Here is a 25,527-nt window from a genome sequence, read left to right as displayed (position 1 = left end):
GTCTGAGAGCCACTGTTTTTGGAAGATTCAATTTGAGACTAAGAGATCAGCTGTTTGATTGATACAAAACTCAAGAATGAAGATATTTTTTTTTTCCTGGCATAGGAATTGCTACTGAAAGGACCCATCTTGTCATTTTAATTACTGTAAAACACGATATATTCATGGCACGAAATATTTTGCGAATTGGAGCTGACGGCCTTTCTCACAGCATGAAATTTTTGCAAATTGCCATTGGCATCCAATCCATGTTGTGTAGGCAAGAACTTTCATGTACATTTTAATTTTGCAAATGTTGGCGCTCACGAAATTCGCAAAATTAAAATGTAGGTCCATCCTTGGACCAACACCCCTTCAATAATGTATCAAAATATACTTAACTAATTCTAACTTACAAAGTCAGATAATTTCTTTTTTTATTATTTTCTAAGAGCTTAAAAAAATGAAATATTGAGAATTGAAAGAGTATTGAGTTTCACTTGGGTCCTTTTTAATGTACAGATATATAGAAATGCTTACTTGCAGCTATTATCATAACATCTTTTACAAAGTATTCAGTTATCTCAGTGTTAGCAGGTTACTGTCATTGTAACTGCTATTGTTAGTTTTAGTTGATGAAAAGTGTTTTGGGAAGGGCTTGAATCTTACCATCTTCATTAGTGCTAATGGGAACTTTGTCAAGGAACTGCTCTGCCCACAAGTTCTCTGCTGGCCCGCCTACTATAATGAGGTTATGCAATGCAGCAACATCATCTTGTAAGGCAGAATCTTCCATCACCATAGCAACAGCATCAGATGTTAGGAAGAAGAGGTTGGCTAGATATACAGCGAGGTGGAGAATGGTAGCTTTGGTCTCTTTGTTTTTGGTCCCTGGATTGGAAAGGAAGAGATCCAGCAAAGACATCCATGACAATCTTTTAAAAGGTATTGTCATGAAAGCACAAGCTAAAATTTTTGTGTACAGATATTTCTGCAAATTGCTACTCAACAGACATTATATGTGTTGTTGATTTTGCAGTAGTTGAAGGGTTTGTAATCATCACTTCACCTTTCACAAAATGAATAAGAACAAGGAAAAGTAGAAATTACGCAGTGCGTAATATACATTGTATGTCCCCGCCGGAAGTAGCATTTTGTAGCAAAATGTACAATACAGGTCAAAAATCAAGGTCAAAGGTCAAAGGTCAAAGAAGTCAACGGTCAAAATTCTGTGTACAAGTTTTGAAGCCCTCACCTAGTGCCATCACATAAAGCAAACAGAATCGAAATCAGGTTAGAAATGGCGAAGGAGTAGCATTTTGTAGCTAATGTACAATATAGGTCAAAAATCAAGGTCAAAGGTCAAAGAAGTCAACGGTCAAAATTCTGTGTAGAAGCTTTGAAGCCCTCACCTAGTGCCATCACATAAAGCAAACGGAGTCGAAATCGGGTTAGAAATGGCGAAGGAGTAGCATTTTATAGCAAAATGTACAATATAGGTCAAAAAATCAAGGTCAAAGGTCAAAGAAGTCAAAGGTCAAAATTCTGTGTAGAAGTTTTGAAGCCCTCAACTAGTGCCATCACATAAAGCAAACGGAATCGAAATCGGGTTAGAAATGGCGAAGGAGTAGCATTTTGTAGCAAAATGTACAATATAGGTCAAAGGTCAAGGTCAAAGGTCACAACTGAAATTCTGTGTAGAAGTTTCAAAGCTCCCATGTAGTGCTCTCATATAAAGCAAACAGAATCAAAATCGGCTCATAAATGACAGAGAAGTAGCAAATTGAACATTTTGATCACACACGGACGCACACACGGACACATGGACACACGGACGGACACACGGACACACACACGTAAGGAGCCCGTTTCATAGTCCCCTGCTCGAACTCGTTCGGCGGGGACAATGAGTGACAAGCAACAATGCCAGGACTAAATACTTTTACTTGCTGATTCAGTGTACAAACAGGTACAGGTTGTTGTGTGTTCTGCATTTGAAGTACTAAAGCTGTACTAACATGCTGTTATGCCCCCAAGGAATCACTATATCATTGGCTCACACAACATGCTACACCCCACAGTAGTAACTTGTCTAGCGCGATCTAGCACCGGTATGGCCTGATTTTTTTCTTTTACAATATTTTTGCACATCGTTGTTTTGCTGGTTTTCATATTCTCTTGTTGTTATTTTTGCAGATCATAGGCAGTTCCCAAAATTCGTGAAAATTTCAGCTCGTAAAATAGTACATAGTACATACTTACAACAAGGGGCTATATACAAATAATTGGGCATAAAATCCAAAGAGGTGGAACAGATTTCCTAACTGCTGTTTGTTTAACATGTATTACACTCCTACTTATGTTGACAGAGAAACTCATAGAAAAAGACACACACACACACTAGATGTAGAGCTTCATAAATATCAGGAGATACCTTGTCCTGACTTTCATACAATCTATGCTCATCTGTAGTTTAAAATGTGTAAGAACATTACACTTAGTACAGTAAACTCTAATGGATCGTATCTTTAATTGTTGTTACAAACTATTGTAGAAAGGTACTGTACTATCACAGCACAGCAGTGGAACGTTACATAGCACAGTTGCTTGGTGTACCTGTGACAATGATGAATTTGCTTTCTGCAATCCTTCTTGCTGGCCCATAGTTCACTGGACTCCGCTGTCTGTCATCCATCATGATGTCATCATGGCAAACTTTCCAAACTCCTATGAGATACATGTAACAGTGACAGGAAAAGAAATTAAACAAGAGACCCGCGGGTCTAGCGCTCACCTGAGTATCGCAAGTTCACCTTTCACGCAGTCACTAATCTAAATCATTCACAGCTCTACTACAATTTGACCAGGCATTCTCAAGTAGAAGATGAAAATGTACAATAAGGGCCCAAGTTTTTTAAGATTCCTTAATTTGGGGAGATTGGGGCCCCCTGGGGCCCTCTGGGTGGGGCATCGTGCCCATTTTCATAAATTGAGATCCTGAGCCCCTAGGGATGCTACCTGCCAAGTCTGACGAAAATACATCATGAGGTTTTCAGGAAGAAGATGAAAATGTACAATTCAGGCCCCCATTTTGACCTTCCCAACCAACCCCCCCCCCCCCCCCCACTGCCCCCAAGAGGGGCACCCCTGGATCTCCTATGAACAAACTTGAAACTACAGTCATTAATGTACTCACTCATAGTATTATCTTAGCTCTATAACTTCTGATTCTAGAGAAGATTTTTAAAGATTCCTTCATTTTGAAGGTTTGGGCCCCCCTTGGGGCCCCCTGGGTGGGGCATGGTGCCCATTTGAACAAATTGAGATCCTAACCCCCTAGGGATGCTACCTGCCAAGTTTGGTGAAAATGGGTCATGGGGTTCTCAAGAAGAAGATAAAAATGTACAATTTAGGCCCTATTAGGACCCCACCTCACCCCCTCCCCTGGGTCCCAAGGGAGGCACCCCTGATTCTGCCATGAACAAACTTGAAACTGCAGTCATCAATGTACAAACTCATAGTATTAACTTAGCTCTATCACTTCTGGTTCTAGAGAAGAAAATTTTGACAGATTCCTTAATTTTGGGGCGTTTGGGCCCCCTGGGGGCCCCCTGGGTGGGGCATGGTGCCCATTTTAACAAATTGAGTTCCTAACCCCCTAGGGATGCTACCTGCCAAGTTTGGTGAAAATGGGTCATGGGATTCTCAAGAAGAAGATGAAAATGTACAATTTAGGCCCCTTTAGAACCCCTACGACGGACGACGGACGACGGACGACGGACGACGCACGACGCACGACGCACGACGCACGACGGACGCCGGACGAAGGGCGATCGCAATAGCTCACTTGAGCCTTTGGCTCAGGTGAGCTAAAAAAAGGAAGATAATTTAATCAGGAAGGAATACAGCAATTATTGCTCAAATAACTCACACATAACATGGAACTTGGGGTAAATTTGGTGGTCCCGATTTTCCACTACTGTAATTCGTCAGTTGAAAATGAGAAGGGCGTTAAGTTGCCACTAAAGCCATAGTGTTCAAGACCACTTAACGCCCTTCTCATTCTCAACAGACGGTATGTAGCTGGTCTCTTTTTAAGTATGTTAACGAGGTACCAGTTAATTCCAAGTAAATTCAGCTGTCTCGATGACCTCGTTATAACAGTGTCTTCTTGTAGTAATCACAAAGTGCAAAATATGCGATGATGACATCTTGACCTCACAAAGTTTCCATCAACCTACACACAAGTCTTTACTATTATAAAAATCTTTCATGACACAGAGTAAAAGGAAAAAAAGTACTCCTTTGTAATGTTACTTGCTTATTTATCAATCAAAAATATTTCTAATGATACTTATAAATGCAAACCAATGGGAGTGTTGTTATCAGCTAATATGCATTTGTGGATGCCATCAATATCACTTGGATGGAAACACGTAAAAATTCATGATTCAACAACTTTCTGATTGTAGATGAAATTTTAATGAAAACTGTATTATTCTGTTTGTGTGAATGTATTCAATTTGCTAAACTCATCTTGATTATGGTGTGGAATCGATTCACACTCCATACCTTGCTCTGTGAGACAGAACTGTACGGCATTATCCACTTCTGTGAAGGAGTTACTAATTTCATCTGCAGAAAATTCATTTCCATCTACCTGGAGAAAGATAGAAGAATGCAATATGGTTTGATTCTCTAAAGGCTTTCAAAAGACACAATTTCAGTATAAAGGAAGTCACAAAAGTTTGAATTTGGGTAAACCATAACCATGGCAACCAAAGGGTCCTCCAACGTAGCCATTTGTAATGGTCATATGACTTTGGCATATCATCAAATTTTGACATTTTAAATTCATATCATTTAGTCTTGAATGATCTATCTACAAAGTCCAATCTTTTTTTTATAAAGATTTGATGGACTTGCAGAAAGAAAATAATCTTTATATTTGTTGGTGCATAATCACAAAGCACATAAGGTGTGTCTTTCAAGGCTGTATGAAATCAACTACATTTCCCCGATCAACACATGAAGAGTTTCCGTGGTGCAAAGAATTTGACCATGCTGACTACTTAGCAGTGTCCATCAGTGAATATTCCACATTTGATGCTTATTGTGTCTTTACCCACAACCCTTGATGAATCGTAAGTTAACCACATCATTGAAATCATGATACAGTTGAACCTCTCCTATCCGGACAAGTCGGGACCGGGGCTCATCCGGATAAGGGATTTGGCCGGATACGGGAGACTCAATGCTTTATACATGTACATATACATACACATGTACTGATGTAGCCCATTGTGGTACCACATGTAGTAATGCGTATACTGCAACCTTTTCATTGTTACATTTGGGGATGTTTGGGGATGTTAAAATGTCTGAGGGCAAGCAATTTGGAAGGAAATTTGATGTAATGTATGTTAATCATGTTGGAAGTAATATGTAATTCATGTGTGTTTGTGTAGGAGTTCTCAAGGAGTTGGGAATCCCCCTTTCCTCCCGTAATCATTATTTAAATTAAAAAAAAATCACGGCGAGATTGCGTCCGTATAATAGAGAGATCCGGATAAAGGGAGGCCGGATAATAGAGGTTCACTGAACTGTATGTATTAAAGGTTATAAAAATGATGCCACAGTTCCCCAATATGAAAATCATAAGGTATTTTTAAATCAACAGAAGTACTTTCTTCTTCCCAAATCCTTTCACCATGATAAAACAAAAGCACAATAGTATAAAACATGACACTGAAGTAGCATTACAAGACAGGATCAGATCTGTCTGTCAAAGTATGGAAGACAATATGGAACCAGTGGGCAAAGGCTGTTGCTACAGTATTTGCAATTAGCTATGGAGTCTTGTGTATCTAAGCATGTTTCATCTCACAATGAATTCTTTGTAATACAGTCGTACCTGGCTTTCTGTCAAAAGGCCTGGACTCTAACAGACTTGAAAATGGAATCACATTGAAAGTGGTATAGGACCAAACCTACCAGAATTTTGTTGACTTGTTTCCATTGATAAGGCACATGTTGGAGATCTCTGAGAAGAAAGCGGGCAACATTTTTTGTTCTAAGCTCTGCACTCTCTTCAGTCAAGTTCATCTGCAATTCAGACAAAGCAAAAATATTGCATCATTTGTTTTAGCAATAACACATTCTACTTATAGATGCATTCAAAATCACAAGCTTTATGAAAAAAACTTTCACAAGCACTTCCACAGATTCCTATACAATGTTCATTATGCTATAAGATTCCGATGAATCCCATTCATTAACTTGTCTTGTTTCCCTGACATTCTATGATAAAGTAAGTATGAATAATCATCACACTCACCAAAATAATGGGCAAGCTTTATACAAAAAGAGCAAGAGAAATGTTCTTCTGATGCCTTTCAACACAAAATCTTCTTGCTTACAACTCAAAAAATTCACTGAGAGCAATTTTACTATGGAGCAGGCTGGCTATTAAACATGCCAACACACACACACCTGTATAGTGCTGGTCCTGAATGGTACAACCTGCTGGATAACAGACACTCCCCTTAGACCTTCCCCGAGGGCAGGGTTTACTACAGTGAGGGTGAAGCTTCCATACCCCCAGGGTCTGTTGCTGGGAGGTGCATATTTGCTTGGCGACGAGGTGGAGGTAGAGCACTCTCCGGTCTCTGCATGGCAAGACTGGGGGGCAAGGGATGCCAGCTGAATGTTGGCATGAGAGTTTGTAAAGTCTCTCAGCTGTGGATCATTGACAGCACCGCCATCATTCGTCTCCCTGCACAAACAATACAACAAGGAATCTAAGGAGATTCCTGTACCTCTTATTTCACCGTGTGAGTTTCAATGTTTTTCACTATCATATGAAGAAAATCTGCATCACACATTCAAAAGACAATTCAAATATGAATTTGCAGATTTGCAGTCTGAAATCAAAGTCTATTTCTCTTTCCTTAAGGCCCTGTCACACCTTTCTGGGCAAGCCTTGCGTGCGACTTGCGAAGAACAATTTTTACTACCCGGAGGTCCCCGCAGATGACCCTCACATGACAGTACCTAGCACATATCTCACCTGTAGTTACCCGGAGTTGGTCACGCAAGTCCTATTCACTCGCAGCCAAGTTTAGGCCATGTCACATCTTTCCGGGCAAGCTAGGTGGCCTTGTTGCGTGTGGGGATTTTCCAGCACGCAGGACAATTTTTGCAGGCGGACAAGGATTTGGGCAAGTTTCGCATGCGTCTTACCTGCTGGACCTGTGCTTCTTACATTCTACTTCGGTGTGACCTGTGTGTCAGGTGCATGGGTGGCGAGTGAGGGCTGACAACTCAGTGAAGGAATCCCTCTGAAGGAATGACAGAAGTCCAACAGAATGTCATTATCTTGGCCGCATATGTGGACTGTGAAGTACATGCGTTACAGCTGCGAAGTACCTGCTTGTGAGTTGCCTGCGGTGCTGCCACTAAAGGCCTCCTACTGACGTTCTGCGTGGACCTCTGCGGGCAATCCCCGCGACTCACTCGGAAAAAGTTTTGGTCATGATCAAAACTTGGCTGCGGGTAAATCGGACTTGCGTGCGCACCTCCGGGCAACTACAGGCGAGATAGACTCTAGGTACCATCAGGTGTGGACCAACTGTTGGGAGGTCCGGGTACAGTAGCAAAAATTTCCCCTCGCAAGTCAACCCGCAAAGGCTTCCCCAGACATGGTGTGACAAGGCCTTGAGCACTCAAAACTTATTCTGGGTGAGTCGCGAGGGTTTGCCTGCAGAGGTACACGCAGAACACCAGTAGGAGGCCTTTAGCGGCAGCATCTCGCAGGCAACTCCCACGCAGGTACTTCACAGTCCCTGTATGTCACTCATAGCTGAAAATGGATCGCTTTCAAAACTCTCACACAGGTCACACGGACTACACGCAAGTAGCAGGTAAATAGCATGCGTCTAGCAGTAAGACGCAACTCGCCAACATCCTTTCTGCCAGTAGAAAATTATCCTGCATGCTGGAAAATCCCTACTTGCAACAAGCCTGTGTAGCTTACCCAGAAAGGTATGACAGGGCCTTAATCTTAGTCTGCCATAGTAGGTATCCTTCTGCATTAAAGCTGAGTCAAAAGCTTTCTCTTGGAGGTGTAAATGTGACACATGAATGTGTACAATGAAAGCAATAACACCTAAAGCACAAATAAATCTTGTGAGTCACCTAAAGACATGGAGCAACACAAGTTTAACCTTGCACCTGTTCCTGATAGAACGAGACCATACACAGTCATCTTAATCTCAGCAATGGCCAACACTAGTAGATGTAAAGGATGTACATGTGTGCTGTTCTTTGTCCTAAGATTTTAAATCTGACAGCAAGATGGAATACACTTTTTCAATTTGTGGCTACATAAGTTAATTACCTTCCAAATTTTTCTCGTAAAAACATATGAAATGAAATTTATCATGGCTGGATTTGTGTTATTACTAGAGCCATAGAGTATTTTGTGACTCATGGATGAGTTTACTAGGATATTAACCCTAACCAGGCCGGGCTTTTTTGGGTGTTCTGTGGCCGGGGAAGGGTTGATTCAACGCCCCCCTGAGATCTCGGCCGTCGATCGCGCAATCACCATGATATTTGGCATGTGCATTACCTGTGGCGTAATCTACCAAGCTATACAAAAAGAAATGGAAATTTTCGTCATAATAATTAATTATGCTAATATATGCATAAAATCATACATTTTGCTCTAAATCAGAAATTAAAGCTCCTAGAATGGATGAGTTTACTAGGATATTAAATGTGAATGAACTAATAGGCTTATCCTTGAGGACCTGGTTTCAGGCTTTTCCATTTTACTTTTGTCCACTGAATGAATTTCAATGCCTTTATCCACTTCACATGTATTAGTTGGGAATATGCTACGCAATCTTGAGGTATTGCATTCTGGTTTCAAGGAACAACCATCAAATTAGAATGCATTGGTAAAACTCTCTTTTGTTTGCTGGCTAGACTGGCAATGCAAACTGTATACACCATGTATATCTAGTGAGTCTTATTTTTCTTTTTCAAATTGGGACTTCCTGACAATTTCGACAGTGGCTGAATTCACAATTGGGAGTAGTGAAATGAATTGAGAAATGCATGCATACATGGCACATTTATGTTAGGATCAGAATTTATAATTTTGTGTGCTGTCAAATTTGTGAATAGTATGTAACTCGCAAAGGACCAGTTATAATACACCAGGAATGAGAAAGCATATTTTGCATTCTGATTCTCCGCATTGACGACAAAGTCCCTTCCCCATCAAGAACTGGATGCCAATCACTATTAAATGACTTACCATGTGTCCCACCACCAGTGCTCCTTTCCTGCCAGCTCTGAGTATGTCACATTGATGCCTCGCTCTTTCAACAAGCGATTCATTCGTCTGTTTTCAAGGAAAAAAAAAATTATTAGGCAATTATATCCCACTGTTGGTAATGTGATAACACATGGGTATCCAAAATATGAACTTCAAAAGTGAATGTTATTATTAAAGAAAAACAATGTGACAAGCACAATCAACAAAGAGGGCAAACAACTTTTTGATTACAAAAGTAGACATATTCACATTATATCTCATACATCTTCCAATTTTACACACTTAGTTAAAATAACCCCACCTATGTCGGGTTATGGGCTTCTTAAAGGTTATTACAAACACTTGTTTAAGAAATGTCTGTACTTATTTAGTGCTTTCATCAATATTTTGCCTTTGTCTATATCTGATGCTTTGGATAAGTAGTGAAATATACGTTGTACTAATAAATGGGCTGAACATGTCAAAGTAACAAGAATGCATGCAGGATTATCTCACAGTCAACTTACCTCACAAAGAAGGGATGTACTGTTCTGTCATTAGCACCGATTCTTGTTAATACTGGTAAGCTCTGTGAGAGTGATGCAGAATGTATCTCTGATAAAGTAGGAATTTAGTAATCACAGTCTCTGGGTACAACAACTTATGTTAACAGGTTCAGTACCTCACCTATCTAAGATCTCTCACATTCACATTAACCCGTTGAGGACGGGCTGACTTTGCTATAACACACATTTCCTATAGACCACTGCCCGAGTATACTCGGGACTCGTCCTCAACGGGTCAGCAATCACATTTGTATCGGCTTACACCAATATCAGAACATTATAGGGACTAAGCAAAAAAGCAGTCAAACATGAACATAGTAATAAATACTTTGGAAACCGCAAGATGAATTTGCTGAGGGTAGACTCTGTTAAATCACTGTTCTGGAACAAATAGAGTCATTTACACTTCAGTACAAGCAAGACATTCTAACAGAACATTCTGTGTACACTTATTAAGCTATTCTGATGGAAGCATTGCTTGCATGATCAGTAAATATTTCATTACATTGAAGTCAACAATAACTGCAGCTATGAGTTGCAAAACTTTGTACTATGATCAAATTGTACAGGCAGACATGTCACAGATCTTTTATTTTTTTAACTACTAGTAAGCTGTTTGATAACAGTTCATTAAAGAAGGTCGTTTGTCTGCAGATGCTGTTGATAGACTTCAAAAATGCATCTCCCTCCTAAAGCTGAATTTCAAACAACTAGGCATGGACATTTTCTCCAAATCCGGACTATAATGTCAACATTCCTAAGGGGGAAAAAAAAATCATCTTGATTATAAAGCAGTTTTTCAGTGAAAGTATGAAAAGTTTTCATGATATATGCATAAGAAATGATAACAGAATATATATATATATATATATATATATATATATATATATATATATTTGCAATCATTCTCTGTCAGTAAAAAGAAAACAAACAGAAAAAAAAAACCCACACACAAACACAAAAACTACCTGAAGGTTAGATGCATGCCGGTCAGCTTCATTCTCTGCTATACAAGCCTGCAACAGACAAATCAGATAATTTGAAGTGAAGCAATAATTACTGACTGACAACAATTTATTATTGCTCACTAAATTACAAACTTCAAGTGGAAAGCATAATTGGATGAATATTGAATGACAGTTGCGCACATCAAATACAGAAAGCGCCAAAAAAAGAGAAAAAGTCCCAATTGGCAATCATCGCAAGCCTCTTCCATATGAATAGGCACTCAATGACTACTGGTATATTAAAATCAAGTTCATCATACTCCCTATGGGCCATTCTCAGATTAAGTGTTCAATTCCATGCGAGTAAAACCGAAAAATCAACCACAAAGTAATACATTCAAAGATTCACTTGGTATTTTTAACAAATTTCGCTTACAAATAAAGTTTCGAATCCCACAAATCATGCAAAGGGAACGATCCGATCTGGAATTTGCACAGGAAACAAATATGAATTGCTTTCCTGGGGAAATAACTATTGAAAAACATCGAATCGCCTTTGGTAACGTATCTGGTAAAATATAACTAATAATTTTAGTTGTGTATGAATTAATAAATATCACCTGTTTAATTATTTACCTTATGAATTGATGTAAAAATGAATGATGTAAGCCCAAATTAACCATTTTAAACATTGTACGTAATATTTAAACTATGAAATGCAGTGGAAAAGAGCCCTAAATGTGAAAGCTGAGTTCTTCATTCACAGAATATTCTAATCTTACGTCTGAATGTATTCATCCAGTTTTGATGGATAATGGAAATAAGGTTTAAAAATATATTTTTGGAGGCACTTAGAAGGAAGTAGGTATAGTCTTTATGAACTCGATATACTAAAAAGTTGTTTGACCTATGGTAACGTATTTGGCTCACCCCTTTTAATGGAAATGAATAAATAATTGTTCAACTTATCAATGAATCTTGAGTAGTTCTTCATATGTTGAAAAACACTAGAGCAAATATGAAACAGAACACTGAAACTTTTCTCGGAAGCTTTTCATAAACTACTTTTTACTCTTTCAAAGTTAGGTAACGTATATGGCGTACCGTAAATGAGTCTGTAGGTGAAGTTACAGAGCAATTTCTACTGAATATTCTTCATTTGAACATAACTTTAATTTTCTATGGAAGCGTCATTCTATGCAGAATTGTTTTATGAACACTTTGTTTTACATGACATTATTTGTCACTGTGGGTAACCTGAATTATACGTAACGTATCTGGTAAATCTCAAAAGCAAACAACTGATATGCTGAATCATAGCTTCGTCTTGTAAAATAAACGTTAAAAGTTGTTGCATAGAATATGAAAGTGGCTGGGTTTTGTAGAATAGAACTTTGGAGTTTGGGAGCACACAACAATTTGTTTGTCAAAACATTTATAATTTTTTTTTCAGCATTTTGATTATGTGGTAACGTATCTGTCGGAAAACTTGGCATTAAGTTGTGAGACACTGACGCAGAAAGAAAAATCATGTGGAAGTGTTGCTCTTTTTCACCTCCCTGTCCTTTTGGTGAAAGAATATAATCCTGAGGTCCAACAAAACGAAGCATGTAATGTCTAGGGATGAATTTTGACCAGATTTGATCCCCTGAAAGCACAAGACCAATGAGCAAAATTCGGTCATGTATCTGTGGTAACGTATCTGTGGTAACGTATCTGTGGTAACGTACATGGTCGATCATGTTATTATGAGAGCGATATCTACCGAATATTTCTCACTTGTACTAAACTTTAATGTTGAATCGATGCGTCATTACGAGGAGTATTGTATAATATACAATTTGTCTGACATTGCAATATCTGTCGCAGTGGGTGGCGTGAAATCTATGTAACGTATCTGTCTAAATAACAAGGCAATCGCCAAATTGTGTCTCGCCCATTCGCGTACAAGGAATTAATATTTTTGATAACTCCCAGAAGTTAATTGACCTGCTTATGACCTTTGACCTTGTGGTGACCTTCAACACCCTAAGGGACATTTACCATCCAAGTTTGGTCACAAACGGACAAAGGGATCAAAAGTAATGAGCCATAATCGAAATGCGCCATAAAAACTTTACATTGGGCCCTAAAATTTTGTTGACCCCTTTCTGTGACCTTTGACCTTGTGATGACCTTTAACTCCCCAAGGGACATCTACTGTCCAAGTTTGGTCACAGACATAGGGATCAAAAGTTATGAGCCACAATCAAAACGCGCCCTAAAAACATAACATTGGGCCCAGAAAGTTTGTTGACCCCTGTCTGTGACCTTTGACCTTGTGACGACCTTCACCTCCCCAAGGGACATCTTCCATCTAAGTTTGGTCACAAACGGACAAAGGGATCAAAAATTATGAGTCATAAACGAAATGTGCCCTAAAAACTTAGCATTGGGCCCTAAAGTTTGTTGACCCCCGTCTGTAACCTTTGACCTTGTGGTTACCTTCAACTTCCCAAGAGACATCTACCATCACCAAAGTTTGATTGCCATTGTAGCAACATGTGCTGAGTTACGTGTGATAAGAGAGTCTTGCAAGTAAACTTTAACGTATGACCTCAAATGACCTTTGACCTTATCATGTGACCTCTTACGGCACCATAACATGAAGGTACCCCCAGTGCATCCATCATCCAAGTTTGATTGCCATTGTAGCAACATGTGTCGAGTTACGTGTGATAAGAGAGTCTTGCAAGTAAACTTCAACGTATGGCCTCAAATGACCTTTGACCTTATCCTGTGACCTCCAACGGCACCATAACATGAAGGTACCCCAAGTGCATCTATGACCCAAGTTAGGTTGTAATCCAAGCAACTTATGTGAAGTTATTTGTCAAAAGAGAGTCTTGCAGGTAAACTTTAACATAGAAAAGAGAGTCTTGCACATACTCTTTAATATATGACCTCAAATGACCTTTGACATCATCACATGACCTCCGACAACACCATAACATGAAGATACCCCTAGTGCTTCTATCACCCAAGTGTGGCTGCCATTGCTGTAACAGTTGCTAAGTTATGCATCATAAGAGAGTCTTGCAGGTAAACTTTAACATTTGTGACGGACGACGGACGACGGACGACGGACGGACGCCATTTGGATCCCTTAGTCTCGCCTTCACCTCCGGTGGGCGAGACAAAAATGTAGAAAACCGATATTTCAAACATTGTACCGTATTCTCAATAAAAAGCTTATGCACAAAAAATCTAAGTACTTGCAATGTATGAAGTATATCCTCAGGATTTCATATACACAGGGTCATTGCATAGTCTTGTTATTTTCGCAATGCTGTAACACTAAAGAAACTGGTAACGTATCTGGCGGTGAACTTGGCGACAGGTTTCAAAAGGCTATAAAAAAGAAGTCAATAAAAATTTTTGAACTTTTCGAGTATTGTGATTAGCACATATGATATGCTCATCGTCCATGCAAATGATATTTGGAAAGTGTGTTTGTGGACGGAGAGGAGCAATAAAACATAATTCTAAAATAGCCTGCGACACTGCGTTTTGGGGGTCTTAACGAAGTTTGACAGCAAAATTTTATACAAAAAGGCAGACAACCGCATTTGATCGTGTTTATTTTTAACAAATAAAGTCCTTGTGATATATCATAAACAATTAAATAGTATCTAATAGGTTTCAGGGAACCGCAAACTGTCATGGAATGTCGGCGACACAAAAATTCCGTATTTGAACACTTTTACTGAGAATGGGCCCTATATGTCATCAAATCAGGTCTACAATTTATATTTACATTTTACATTTTGCACAAAACTACATCACATCACCTGCAAGATATGTTAATACTCATAAAGAAATGACATACTACATACAATGTAATTACTCTAGCAATTTTCAAACATGGCATACCTTTAAACCCACATCATTCTTCCTATAGCAACAAGAAAAACACCTCTTTACACATTTAAAAGAGGAAAAAAAATCTTACATATGATGGTTGACAGCACGTAAATGATAAGTTGACAGAAATATGTTGATTTTAGTTGCTTTTCTGAAGAGTATTATCTGAGTGCTAATCATATCCATCTTGTTTGTATGGATATTTCTTTGAATAACATTGGTGAAAATCATTGGTATGACTTTATAAAAAAGAGTAGTTTTCCATAGTAGCCAGAGTTAAAAAAAAACCCACCAAAATTATCATTGATAGAAATCACATCTTAGAAATGATGGAATTTGAGTTCAACATCAAAGGAAGCAACATTAATCACATGTCAGCTTAGACTAGGATGACACAAATTCCATACAATGCTTTTTGTAATTCACAGTGACTTCTGCTCAAAATTCTGTCTGATCATCAAACTTTATCAAACATGTACACACATCTAAAGAAGAATAGAAATAAAATCATGATACAAAGACTGTATATCCACCTCTAAAATTTGTTTTAATGCTGGGTCTGTATGGCTTGTGCTGACATCATGTCTGTTGAAGAAAAATCACTGAAATAATTATGATGAAATGCTTGACAAACACTTTAATTTTGTGTACAATTGTACTATGCTCCAAATATGTGTTTATGGTAATAATGCCTGATTAACATCACTTATTACCTTTACGGTATGCATACACTGATCATGATTGAACTTTAAAATGAATTTCCTGATACTGAAACTCTTTACAACTGCTTTGAAGTATCATGTTTTTTGTTTTGTCAGTCTTCAGTAAACTATTATCGGAAATCCAGCTAGAAAAGCATTGACCCTTTATGTGCCAAGGCACCTAGCTTAAATCTCACCAAACGTTTTCATAAGCATCCCATAATAGATTCAACTTGACACAGCTGTAGATTAGTAATATTAGCAAAGCCCATTAGGGTGTAGCAATGTGCCTTAGTGCAACAGGAAGGCCATAATGACATGCAATCTACATTAATTGACAGAGAGTTTTCAGACATCTGTGCCGATCAGCAAAAAAAGCACTCCGGGATGCATGCCAGTTGGCAAACAGAGCACAGTATTATAAGGTTGAAGAGAATGAAAGAAACTTATGCCTTATTTCTCTTTTGGAGTGTGTATATAGAACATCATGTAGGCCCTATGGTATATTACAATGGTAACACGATGCATGGATGGAGACAATCAAACATAGCTCAAGATTTTAGGTACACGTATCTTCACATATCTTCACCTTATATGTACAATTAGAGCTTATATCACAAGCACAATGTTCACGTGTATTACCTGCACAATTTGCTGCCTCTTTTGAATAATATCAAACAGTAGCTGTACTGTCACTTCTGTATACTGTAAAGTAAGATACATTTGCAGCATGAAATTTTCACGATTTGGAGCTGACGACCTTTTATGCGGCATGAAAGTTTCACGACTGCCATTGGCATTCAATGCATATAGTGTATACATGACCTTTTGTGTGCATTATAGGTTTGACAATCTTGGCTCTAATGAAATTTCACGAAAGTAAAATGCACACAAACATTCCTCATTTAACAGTATAAAATGAGGTCACCATCCCACTGCCTAGAGAATGTGTAAGCATGCAATGTCATTCAGAAAACAGACACTAGACAACACTATGAGATTTGTGTCATAGCCTTGTGAATAGGACAAAAAAAAGAGTGATGAGTGTACCTAAAGAAGACATTACTGTCACCATATTCTTCCTTCTTGATCCAGCCAGCAAGGGACACCACAGCCAGGGCACGGTCAGGGTAGTGAGTGGCCAGATGCCAGGCTCCATGGCCACCCATTGAATGTCCAGCAAAGATGACCTGGTTGGCCACTGGCTTGTTGACCATCCAGGGTACCTGTGCCATGAGCTGGTAGAATACAGATTGTAAAAAGCATTAACTCTTAATGGATGTTTGGAAAACATACTTGAGAAATACTACACACAACTTAGAATGCATTTTACACTGCTCCAAATGCGTCTTTAAAAATAACGATCAATTTACTTTTGTGAAGCAACATTGTTGCATTTATACACTGGCATACACAAAACTAGAATTCACATCAAGCTCAAGCAAGAATGAAGACACAAATCTACTCTAATCTGTTCAATGCTGACATGAATTTATATCACTAATTAAGGCCTATCAGAACTTTGGGGTAGAGTTGACAAGACATGGGTGCCTTAATACACTAGCAGATCTACTGACCTGTTCCCTACCAGAACCTGGTGGTCTATGTAATCAATCAATGGGGATTTCAGAATCCAAGATTGAATGGCATAAATACAACTCGCTACAACATTGATGCAACCGTAAAGTGACAAACCTGCTCTAATCTGTCCAGTGCTGTCATGGATGTCAATGTCCCAGGGCCCTCCCAGTTGTGTGCACCGTGTCTGCAGATTACGAGCGCAACATCATGGCAGCCATATTCTGACTCATACAGTTCAAGCAGAGTAAAGTGGTGTTCACAGCATTATGAGGTATGCATGGCTTAGAAACCACATAAATCTGTGATAGACTCTCTTGCTCATCATATACAATGCTATTATACAAATGATGCACAGGATTCTCGGGTATTTACAATGTAGTGCAACATGCACTCGGCTTCGCCTCGTGCATGTTTCACAATTGTAAATACCCTCGAGTGCACTACGCCTACACTAACGCACTCTATCCTGTGCATCATTTGTTTTATAAAATGGGTCGAAAATTCGAAAACTAACATCATTTTTCAGCGTTTTTCACGTACCTTTGTGGGTCAAGACGTCCGAAGATGTTCGTCCCAAACTTTTACGCACGTCGCACTCGCGGAAGTCCCGCACATACAGTACAGTGTGTATAAGTATAATGGGGGGTTGGGTTTCCGGACACCCGCATGAAAACTTACTTATTTTACATAGAATATGCACCCTTTACCTTAAAGACTTGATATAGACTCCTCATATAGGCCTACTAGACAACATACTCTGAAAACGGCGTGAGAATTAACCTGCTAAATCGTTGGATTTGCTCTTCAAAGTGACTCCATGTACGCGTCCGGTCCCATAACGCTTGGTCTACTGTACTGAGAGTGCGTTAGTGTAGGCGTATAGTGCACTCGAGGGTATTTACAATTGTGAAACATGCACTCGGCTTCGCCTCGTGCATGTTTCACAATTGTAAATACCCTCGAGTGCACTATACGCCTCCACTAACGCCACGAAATAATCCTGTGCATCATTTGTTTTATAAAATGGGTCGAAAATTCGAAAACTAACAGCATTTTTCAGCGTTTTTCACGTACCTTTGTGGGTCAAGACGTCCGAAGATGTTTGTCCCAAACATTTACGCACGTCGCACTCAGAAATCCCGCACATATCATAAGTATAATGGGGGGTTGGGTTTCCGGACACTTAAGTTCCAGCATGAAAATTTACTTTATTTTACATAGAATATGCACCCTTTACCTTAAAGACTTGATATAGACTCCTCATATAGGCCTACTAGACAACATACTCTGAAAACGGCGTGAGAATTAACCTGCTAAATCGTTGGATTTGCCCTTCAAAATGACTCCATGTACGCGTCCAGTCCCACAACGCTTGGTCTACTGTACTGTACAAAGTGTACGTATAGTAGAGTATACGTACGTACGCCACACATGTTATGCACAAGGAAAGAAAGGCCGGCAGCCCGAACTAGAAATTGTTTACAGGATTGACAGCGCGTATGCATGCGATTCATCAAAGGAGCCGCTGCGCGCACAGACGATCGGCAATAGGATTTAACACGCAGTGCAATGGGACTAGAATAAAGGAAGCACATGTGACTCATTTCAGCGCTTCCTATTGGTTACATTCTTGAACCCATTTTATAACAGCAATTATCTTTACTACGGTGTCACGTTTTAGAGAATATAACCTGTCTGTGATGGATACACTTTTTTTAGTAACCCCCTCCATGTTTGTGTGCCTCCTGTTCCCATATAGATCAAGTGCAGCTGACATGCACTAACAATTACAAAGAATACAATAACAGAAAAATGCAGGGAACTGAGAGTTAAGTCCATTGTGCAGGGCCACTGCAGTCATACATAAACATGCAATGCAAGGTACTTGTTGAAGTCATGTACAACTTGTAAATTTCTATCTGCACACAGAGCAACCTCAGATTGGCATGGTAGGGGCAAGCATGGTATTACCGGACGCATGGTATTACCGGACACGCACATTTTTGCGTACTAATGACATTCTGTACGCGCGAGACTTCGTAGATTAGCCTCACCTGGAGTCACAGAACTTTGTGTGGAACGAAATCGCAAAAAACGCCACATAAAAATGTAAAAACACGAAAAAATTCACATTTTACCTCAAATTTATAGTTGAGTGACCCGCACCTCGTCATAGTTAATATTTATGCATGTTTGAATCACATTTCGCGACTGAAATTCTATGAAATCCCACTCACATACAGGAAAAATGCTGAAGATTCTATTAGAACCAAAAGTTCACCGATCAATATCGGAAATTTGTAGCTATCGTCCTCAAACGCGAACGATGCGGAATAGTTGTGCGCTAAGGGGCACGCAACTCATCGCCCGTGCGTGCAGCTCCCATAGACCATGGAGCTACTAAGTTAGCTCCATGCATAGACAAAGCACGTATACTCTAACCAGTTGTCGATTTCTCACAAGGTTTTATTGCGTGAATTGTTCGAAATGGTCAAGACAGACATTTTACTGTAAAATACGAAATTTGAGCCTCATTTGCCGATTTTATTTTTTGTCATCCGCTCGGTGAGAATGTGTACGGTGATTTGTGGGATGAATTGTGATTCTGGTGCAAGGATTAGGTGCGAAAGACCTCGATTATCCGATTACGAAAATCGCATCCGGTAATACAATGCGATTTTGCACCGCGCAAAAAACCACTATTTTTAGAGGGGTATGTTTGAAGCATATTTTCTAAAAACTGGAACGAACAATGGACATAAGTTGGCTGAATTCGTAATTTCCATGAGTCTGCGAATAAGTGGTGTTATTTTTAGCCGAAATTTCATTCTATGAGTACGGAATTCAAAGCCACAAAGAAAAGCGTCTGGTAATAGGATGTGCCACCCTACATGAGAATTCTTTCCAGGGTGCACAAATGGTCAAAGAATGGTCAACTGTCTTCCTACTTACCTTGTGGGAGCCAGGACCCATGCCTTCTCCAGGCCAAACTTCCATTGGCCATCCTTGTCCATTCTCTTGTAGCCATCAGCCTGATTCTGGGCAGGCACTCCAGTGCCATGAAGGGTCAGTACCACCTGTGGTGGGTCGTAGACAGGTAAACACATGTATGCATAGGCATGAATGGTTGACATTTGCACACTGAGAAGGCTCTACAAATTGAAGGGCTGACAGAAAGACCCTACAAACTGACAGCAAAAAAGGCTAGGGAGAATAAAAGACTCAACAGGCTCAACAGCAACAATAAGAATCCTTATAAGAATCGTATGGTAAAAAAAGAAAGCCATGAAAACAGAACAATGAGCAAAAAACATCACTCCATGAGAATTTAAAAAAATTGACAAAGAGAGGCTTCAAAGATGGAAGTGTTTAGCAGAAATGCTCCAAGAATAAGAGAGGTAGCAAGAAAAAAAAAATGGCCATGTGAATAAAGCTGTTTTCAAAATTGGCTTTTAGAATTAGAGGGTTTACTGAACAAGCTATGAGAATCTGAAAAGCAGCTAGGAGAAAAGGCATTTTGTAAATCTCACCAAGACACATAATGATGTGACATCATTTAAAAAAAGAAACTGGATGATACAGGATGAAACAGGAGAAAATCATTCTCCCTATTCTCCCTACCATACACCATCAAAGATGCTTTCAAACACTTAGAAATTGCTCATCTCACATGAATTAATGTTTGAACGTTTTAAATTCTTGTTTGAGGATCATCCCGGATTACATGTGCAATTATTGGCTAACAGCTCCCACTGCATGTATTATAGTTTTAAATAGTCAAAAATGAAAGTACACATACATGGTACATAATGTAAAGAATTCTTCTTTATTGTAGTGGTTCCCCCCCCCCCCAAAAAAAAAAAAAACAAGGAAAAGTCACCTAGTGCCATCACATAAAGCAAACGGAATCGAAATCGGGTTAGAAATGGCGAAGGAGTATCATTTTATAGCCAATGTACAATACAGGTCAAAAATCAAGGTCAAAGGTCAAAGAAGGCAAAGGTCAAAATTCTGTGTAAAGTTTTGAAGCCCTCACCTAGTGCCATCACATAAAGCAAACGGAATCGAAATCAGGTTAGAAATGGCGAAGGAGTAGCATTTTGTAGCAAAATGTACAATATAGGTCAAAAATCAAGGTCAAAGGTCAAAGAAGGCAAAGGTCAAAATTCTGTGTAGAAGTTTTGAAGCCCTCACCTAGCGCCATCACATAAAGCAAACGGAATCGAAATCGGGTTAGAAATGGCGAAGGAGTAGCATTTTGTAGCAAAATGTACAATATAGGTCAAAAATCAAGGTCAAAGGTCAAAGAAGGCAAAGGTCAAAATTCTGTGTAGAAGTTTTGAAGCCCTCACCTAGCGCCATCACATAAAGCAAACGGAATCGAAATCGGGTTAGAAATGGCGAAGGAGTAGCATTTTGTAGCAAAATGTACAATATAGGTCAAAAATCAAGGTCAAAGGTCAAAGAAGGCAAAGGTCAAAATTCTGTGTAGAAGTTTTGAAGCCCTCACCTAGTGCCATCACATAAAGCAAACGGAATCGAAATCGGGTTAGAAATGGCGAAGGAGTAGCATTTTGTAGCAAAATGTACAATATAGGTCAAAAATCAAGGTCAAAGGTCAAAGAAGGCAAAGGTCAAAATTCTGTGTAGAAGTTTTGAAGCCCTCACCTAGTGCCATCACATAAAGCAAACGGAATCGAAATCGGGTTAGAAATGGCGAAGGAGTAGCATTTTGTAGCAAAATGTACAATATAGGTCAAAAATCAAGGTCAAAGGTCAAAGAAGTCAAAGGTCAAAATTCTGTGTAGAAGTTTTGAAGCCCTCACCTAGTGCCATCACATAAAGCAAACGGAATCGAAATCGGGTTAGAAATGGCAAAAAAAGAGGAAGAAGAATACAACACAAAAATTATTCAAAGTGAGAATATGAGATTCAGTTACCACTCACAGGACATTGACTTGCACTGCAGTCCTCCAGTGGTTCTATGGCTGCAGCCTGCTGCACCTGTGTGCAAAGAAAAAAAAACAACAGTGAATTGATAAAAGCAATGGCATGGAAAAAACTGCAGAAATAAGCAATAAATGCAAAGGAAAGTGCACATAATAATTAATCAAAATGAGCAATATCACATCCACAGCACACTTGTTAAATAAAGATGTAGAAGGGACTAATTTACTAAAATGTGACAAATTCTTTACATTACAGTTTCATAAATTATGTGGTATTTCTTTCCTTGAGCTCAAAGGTACATGTATCTGGTGTAACACTATAAGAGAAATACTTTTCAAACTGAACTATGACTAATTTGTATATGATTGTTTCTCATTCAGCTTACCGAACCATCGTGGTCTAGGAAGGAAAACACGAAAGACTCGTGCCTGTTTCTACATCGCAGAGTGACTGGGACAGACCGACTTTTACTGACAGATGATGCTGATACTTCCAGCTGAAATCTGTTTCAAAAGTAATAATACTAACATCAAATACCTGGAGGGGTTCAGAATCAAACTATTGAACATCTGCTTAAATAGTTCCTCATCCAGCAAGTTCAAGCAAGGTCAAATGAACATCAGTTTAGGTACCATAGGTCACCTATTTTAAAGGCATATTGTGATAGTTGCCTGAAGACACTGAGTTTTATTACTCAGATTGTGAAGAAATGGAATTTGATTCTTTGTTAAATGATTTCCCCATAGTATGCAACAAAGTTTGGATTTGAATTGTTATGAAGTTGCAATGATTTAGAATATTTTACACTAAGCTTTAAAGCAAGTGGAGAACACTCGAGAAGTCTTTGTTTACAAAAGAGTCAAGAAATGTTCACAAAGTGGAATCCTCCCTTTATTGCTTGTGTTGCAAGGTGTACATTGTATGTGCACAAGCTAGCATTTTGCCAAAGTGGGTAAAGTCTTTTAGGTGACATGAAAAGTGACATGTAAATCTCCACTTGGGCAGCCACTCAAAGGAGAGATCCCATTTTACTTACTACCATAGAAGGTAAAATACATACAAAGAACATGAAAACATGTTTTGTAATGCTCAGGTTGTCTCACCACACACCTATTGCAGAGTTAGGGTACAATACAAGGTGGCTATGGTTCATAGGTCAGACCTCCACCCCCAGTTTTTCTTTTTTTTCTAAATATATGTATAAAGCATTCACAATTCTGTAGAAAAAAAAAAGGTCTAATGAGAACCTACAGAGCACTGTGAGTCAATTCCGTTTTCTAACAGCCCCTAAAATAAAGTCTGCATGCAAGATGTATTTATTTGAAGATTAGAAATACTCAGTTTTGTCCTCTGAAATCCTTTACAAGGTATAACATGACACACACCTCCATTATAAAAGTCATTGAACATGCATTCTGAATGTCATCTCTAACTTGCGCAAATACGACGAGAAAACGCATCAATACTAGGGTTTAGAATTTTTGAAAGATATCCTTCCATAGAAAGTATTTTACCTAATATCTTCACAACTCCCATCATTCACATGGTTGTCATCATCTTCACTATTGAGTTGGAGGTTGACAGCTAGGATTGCAGTCTGGCCTGGGGCAATGCTGGCTGGTGTAGAATCCTTAGATTGCCACACAGTGACAGCTGGGGCAGACTTATCCACCAGGTTTATTCTAACATGGCAAATAGAAAGTGAGAAGTGCCAAAGTGCCAAAGGAATAGTGTTGAATATACTTATATATATATAAGATTTGTTGATATTTGTATCACCTCTATGTCTGAATTAATTTTACTTCAATCTGTATCTTGCATTTGGTCTGTTTATGTCAACTGTTTTGTTTCACAGCCTCTCTGAAAAACAGCCTCTTGGCTGATTGAGGGCTTTCAACCCTGTGAGTAACAAACAAACAAACAAACAAACAAACAAACAAGACGACCATTACAGGAGAAGCAAGATATTGTGCAGTTACGTAACAAATTGCATGTGTGAGTACATTAGATGGCACCTTCCGATTAATGTATTGCTGGGAATGAAAAATGATGTGCACACCTCAACAGATTAGAACAGTAGGATATCACTTGCAAATAATTGTCTGTACCACATGTACAAATTCACTAGCACAATAAGAAACACATACTAAATATTCTAGATTCTCTCAGTCCACAAGCAGCACCCTGTAACATTAGACAGTGTATAAGATCCCCTTCTCACAATGTGGTCACACCAGCACTGTTCTGCAATAGTTCACCTGATATTTTTCAGCCATTTTCCACCCTGGAGGTTGGTGATGGGAAGAGCAAACAAACCACCCATGAGAGAACCCTGGACAATGTCAGGCACCATAGTGGGTGGATGCACTCTGAAAGATGTGGTCTCTGTGCCAACAATTGAAAAAGTGACAAATTATTCAGTACATAAACCTCTATTTTTGTTTAATTTTCACTATTTTCCAATTTTTTGTTTGTAATTTTTTGTTTTCACCACTATCATTATTTCAGAGTGTGTGGACAGAGAGTATGTTTGTTGAATAAATCCTTCTGAACAATAAAAAAAAAAAATTAAAAAAAAAATGCTAAACTAAAAAATGGTTAAACTGGCATCAGACAACTAAAAGAATAATTTTTTGGATGCTTCCCTACAATGGCTCTTTTTCTGGTTTACAGCTGTTGCTTTGGTCACCAACATAGAGCTGAGGCACAAGAAAATGATACAATCCACTGTTGGCATTTCATAGGATAATCATATCCTGGGAACCAAAACTACCTGGTACTCTAAATTTATGCCTGTATGACCACACAGAAATTAAAGGCTTTGATTAATTAAAATAATGGAGGAAAAACCTGGGGATTTTTCCCTGATGTGGGTATAGGTATGACATTGACTGATGAAGAAAGGTTATCTTTTTGATTCAAGAGTAACCACAAAGATAAGAGCAAAAAATCCTACAAACCAAATGACTTGATGTTGCACTGGAAGACCTGAAACAAACGTAAAAATAAACAATAACTTGTGATTGTAATTCTATCTTTAATTACATGAGTACAAGATTCCCTTCCACTCTAAGACAATGCTTTTAATATGAGCAGCGCAGGTGCAACAGTTGAGAACTGAATGTGTCATGAAATACAAGGTAACAACACAAATGTATTAATGAAAGTGCTCACACGTACAATATATTTGAACATTTTCAGAAAGGATGAAATTGTAGACTATAAAAGTGATGTGAATAAATGGTTCTGATCTGTTCTTGAATTAGCAACAACTTGCAACAAATAATTGATATTGTTCATGACAAAGTATTACTTGGTTTATGGGGAATGATCGCGATACTATTACATTAAATATCTCCTACCAATGGGTAAGTCTACAGTTATTAGTAGTCATTAGATATGTATTTAGCTTAAGCGATATGTAGTTATCAAGGTAATCCAAACAAAATGCTGCCGAATGTTCTAGATAACTTGAAATAATCAACGAAAGGAAAAGAACAACAAAATTTGACACAGGTAATTTATGAAATATTAAAGGTTGACAAGTTTCCAGGAAATAGTGACAAAAGTTATTA

General features: G+C 38.7%; 1 protein-coding gene across 1 annotated transcript in view; it reads right to left on the bottom strand.

Annotated features, from left to right (window-relative positions):
* LOC139727731 (uncharacterized) overlaps positions 1–25,527 on the bottom strand; it is a 55,503-nt gene that overhangs the window by 16,473 nt on the left and 13,503 nt on the right. The window contains exons 10-26 of the mRNA XM_071638710.1: positions 24,913–24,940; positions 24,211–24,337; positions 23,467–23,634; positions 22,338–22,455; positions 21,950–22,006; positions 19,955–20,079; positions 17,117–17,186; positions 16,472–16,659; positions 15,254–15,305; positions 10,839–10,886; positions 9,832–9,893; positions 9,305–9,391; positions 6,472–6,754; positions 5,974–6,084; positions 4,552–4,639; positions 2,596–2,706; positions 649–870 (exon numbers count right to left, since the gene is read on the bottom strand). Coding sequence (XP_071494811.1) covers positions 649–870; positions 2,596–2,706; positions 4,552–4,639; positions 5,974–6,084; positions 6,472–6,754; positions 9,305–9,391; positions 9,832–9,893; positions 10,839–10,886; positions 15,254–15,305; positions 16,472–16,659; positions 17,117–17,186; positions 19,955–20,079; positions 21,950–22,006; positions 22,338–22,455; positions 23,467–23,634; positions 24,211–24,337; positions 24,913–24,940 — 1,945 coding nt within the window. The remainder of the gene's footprint in view (positions 1–648; positions 871–2,595; positions 2,707–4,551; positions 4,640–5,973; positions 6,085–6,471; positions 6,755–9,304; positions 9,392–9,831; positions 9,894–10,838; positions 10,887–15,253; positions 15,306–16,471; positions 16,660–17,116; positions 17,187–19,954; positions 20,080–21,949; positions 22,007–22,337; positions 22,456–23,466; positions 23,635–24,210; positions 24,338–24,912; positions 24,941–25,527) is intronic.

Source organism: Diadema antillarum, unplaced genomic scaffold (genome assembly GCF_040938485.1).
Source record: "Diadema antillarum isolate AM-2024a unplaced genomic scaffold, OU_Dant_1.0 seq00000149_RagTag, whole genome shotgun sequence".
Lineage (NCBI taxonomy): Eukaryota > Metazoa > Echinodermata > Echinoidea > Diadematoida > Diadematidae > Diadema > Diadema antillarum.
This window is presented reverse-complemented; position numbering and strand designations above follow the sequence as displayed.